General features: G+C 24.1%; 1 protein-coding gene across 1 annotated transcript; it reads left to right on the top strand.

Moving 5' to 3' along the window:
* Nucleotides 1-192: 192 nt before the first annotated feature.
* Nucleotides 193-1,726, top strand: LOTGIDRAFT_176873 (hypothetical protein; the record flags this gene model as incomplete). Its single annotated transcript, XM_009063002.1, has 4 exons — nt 193-339; nt 391-537; nt 1,281-1,427; nt 1,568-1,726. Coding segments are annotated over 4 exons (600 nt in total), but the record flags the coding sequence as incomplete, so codon positions are not given.
* Nucleotides 1,727-2,026: the final 300 nt, after the last annotated feature.

Raw genomic sequence — 2,026 nt, 5'->3', positions numbered from 1 at the left:
AGTATCAACTGATGATAATGATTTATTATGTTATTATTACAGTATGGAACAGTATCAACTGATGATAATGATTTATTATATTATTATTACAGTATGGAACAGTATCAACTGATGATAATGATTTATTATATTATTATTACAGTATGGAACAGTATCAACTGATGATAATGATTTATTATATTATTATTACAGTATGGAACAGTATCAACTGATGATAATGATTTATTACATTATTATTACAGTATGGAACAGTATCAACTGATGATAATGATTTATTATATTATATTACAGTATGGAACAGTATCAACTGATGATAATGATTTATTATATTATATTACAGTATGGAACAGTATCAACTGATGATAATGATTTATTATATTATTATTACAGTATGGAACAGTATCAACTGATGATAATGATTTATTACATTATTATTACAGTATGGAACAGTATCAACTGATGATAATGATTTATTATATTATATTACAGTATGGAACAGTATCAACTGATGATAATGATTTATTATATTATATTACAGTATGGAACAGTTTCAACTGATGATAATGATGTATTATAGATGATAATGATTTATTACATTATTATTACAGTATGGAACAGTATCAACTGATGATAATGATTTATTATATTATATTAGAGTATGGAACAGTTTCAACTGATGATAATGATGTATTATAGATGATAATGATTTATTACATTATTATTACAGTATGGAACAGTATTAACTGATGATAATGATTTATTATATTATATTACAGTATGGAACAGTTTCAACTGATGATAATGATTTATTATAGATGATGATGATTTATTGTATTATATTACAGTATGGAACAGTATCAACTGATGATAATGATTTATTATATTATATTACAGTATGGAACAGTTTCAACTGATGATAATGATGTATTATAGATGATAATGATTTATTACATTATTATTACAGTATGGAACAGTATCAACTGATGATAATGATGTATTATAGATGATAATGATTTATTACATTATTATTACAGTATGGAACAGTATCAACTGATGATAATGATTTATTATAGATGATAATGATTTATTATATTATATTACAGTATGGAACAGTTTCAACTGATGATAATGATTTATTATAGATGATGATGATTTATTGTATTATATTAAGTATCAACTGATGATAATGATTTATTATATTATTATTACAGTATGGAACAGTATCAACTGATGATAATGATTTATTATAGATGATGATGATTTATTGTATTATATTACAGTATGGAACAGTATCAACTGATGATAATGATCTATTATATTATTATTACAGTATGGAACAGTATCAACTGATGATAATGATTTATTATATTATATTACAGTATGGAACAGTATCAACTGATGATAATGATTTATTATATTATATTACAGTATGGAACAGTTTCAACTGATGATAATGATGTATTATAGATGATAATGATTTATTACATTATTATTACAGTATGGAACAGTATCAACTGATGATAATGATTTATTATAGATGATAATGATTTATTATATTATATTACAGTATGGAACAGTTTCAACTGATGATAATGATTATGATCTCAATGATAGTGGTAACTGGAGAAGTTTATTAAAAGGTAAAACATATCGTGATCCTGATAAACAGAGAAAGAAAGAAGAAAAGAAATTGAAAGATGATGAAAGAAAGAAACAAAAAGAAGAGGTAAGGAAATTCTTTAAGAAATTAAAGAAATTAAATTTGATTTATTCTTTATACTTGACCTCTGATAGCTTGAGCTGAAAAAAAACTTAATATACACATTGCCCACTACATGGCATTGCCAAGTCTCATTATCCCAATAAGATGGAGATAAAAAGGGATGTATAATTAAGCCCTAATTTAGAACTGCTTGTATTTGCTTTCATCTTTGTATCAACTAACACAGCTAGGCCTTTTAAAAATAACATGTTGGTTTTCAAATGTCCTGGGTCAGATGATATTGCAATGTTATGATTTTTCATC

This window comes from Lottia gigantea, assembly GCF_000327385.1.
Source record: "Lottia gigantea unplaced genomic scaffold LOTGIsca_5471, whole genome shotgun sequence".
NCBI classification, from domain to species: Eukaryota; Metazoa; Mollusca; class Gastropoda; family Lottiidae; genus Lottia; species Lottia gigantea.
Note: the sequence above shows the minus strand (reverse complement) of the source record. Positions and strands in the feature narration are given on the sequence as shown.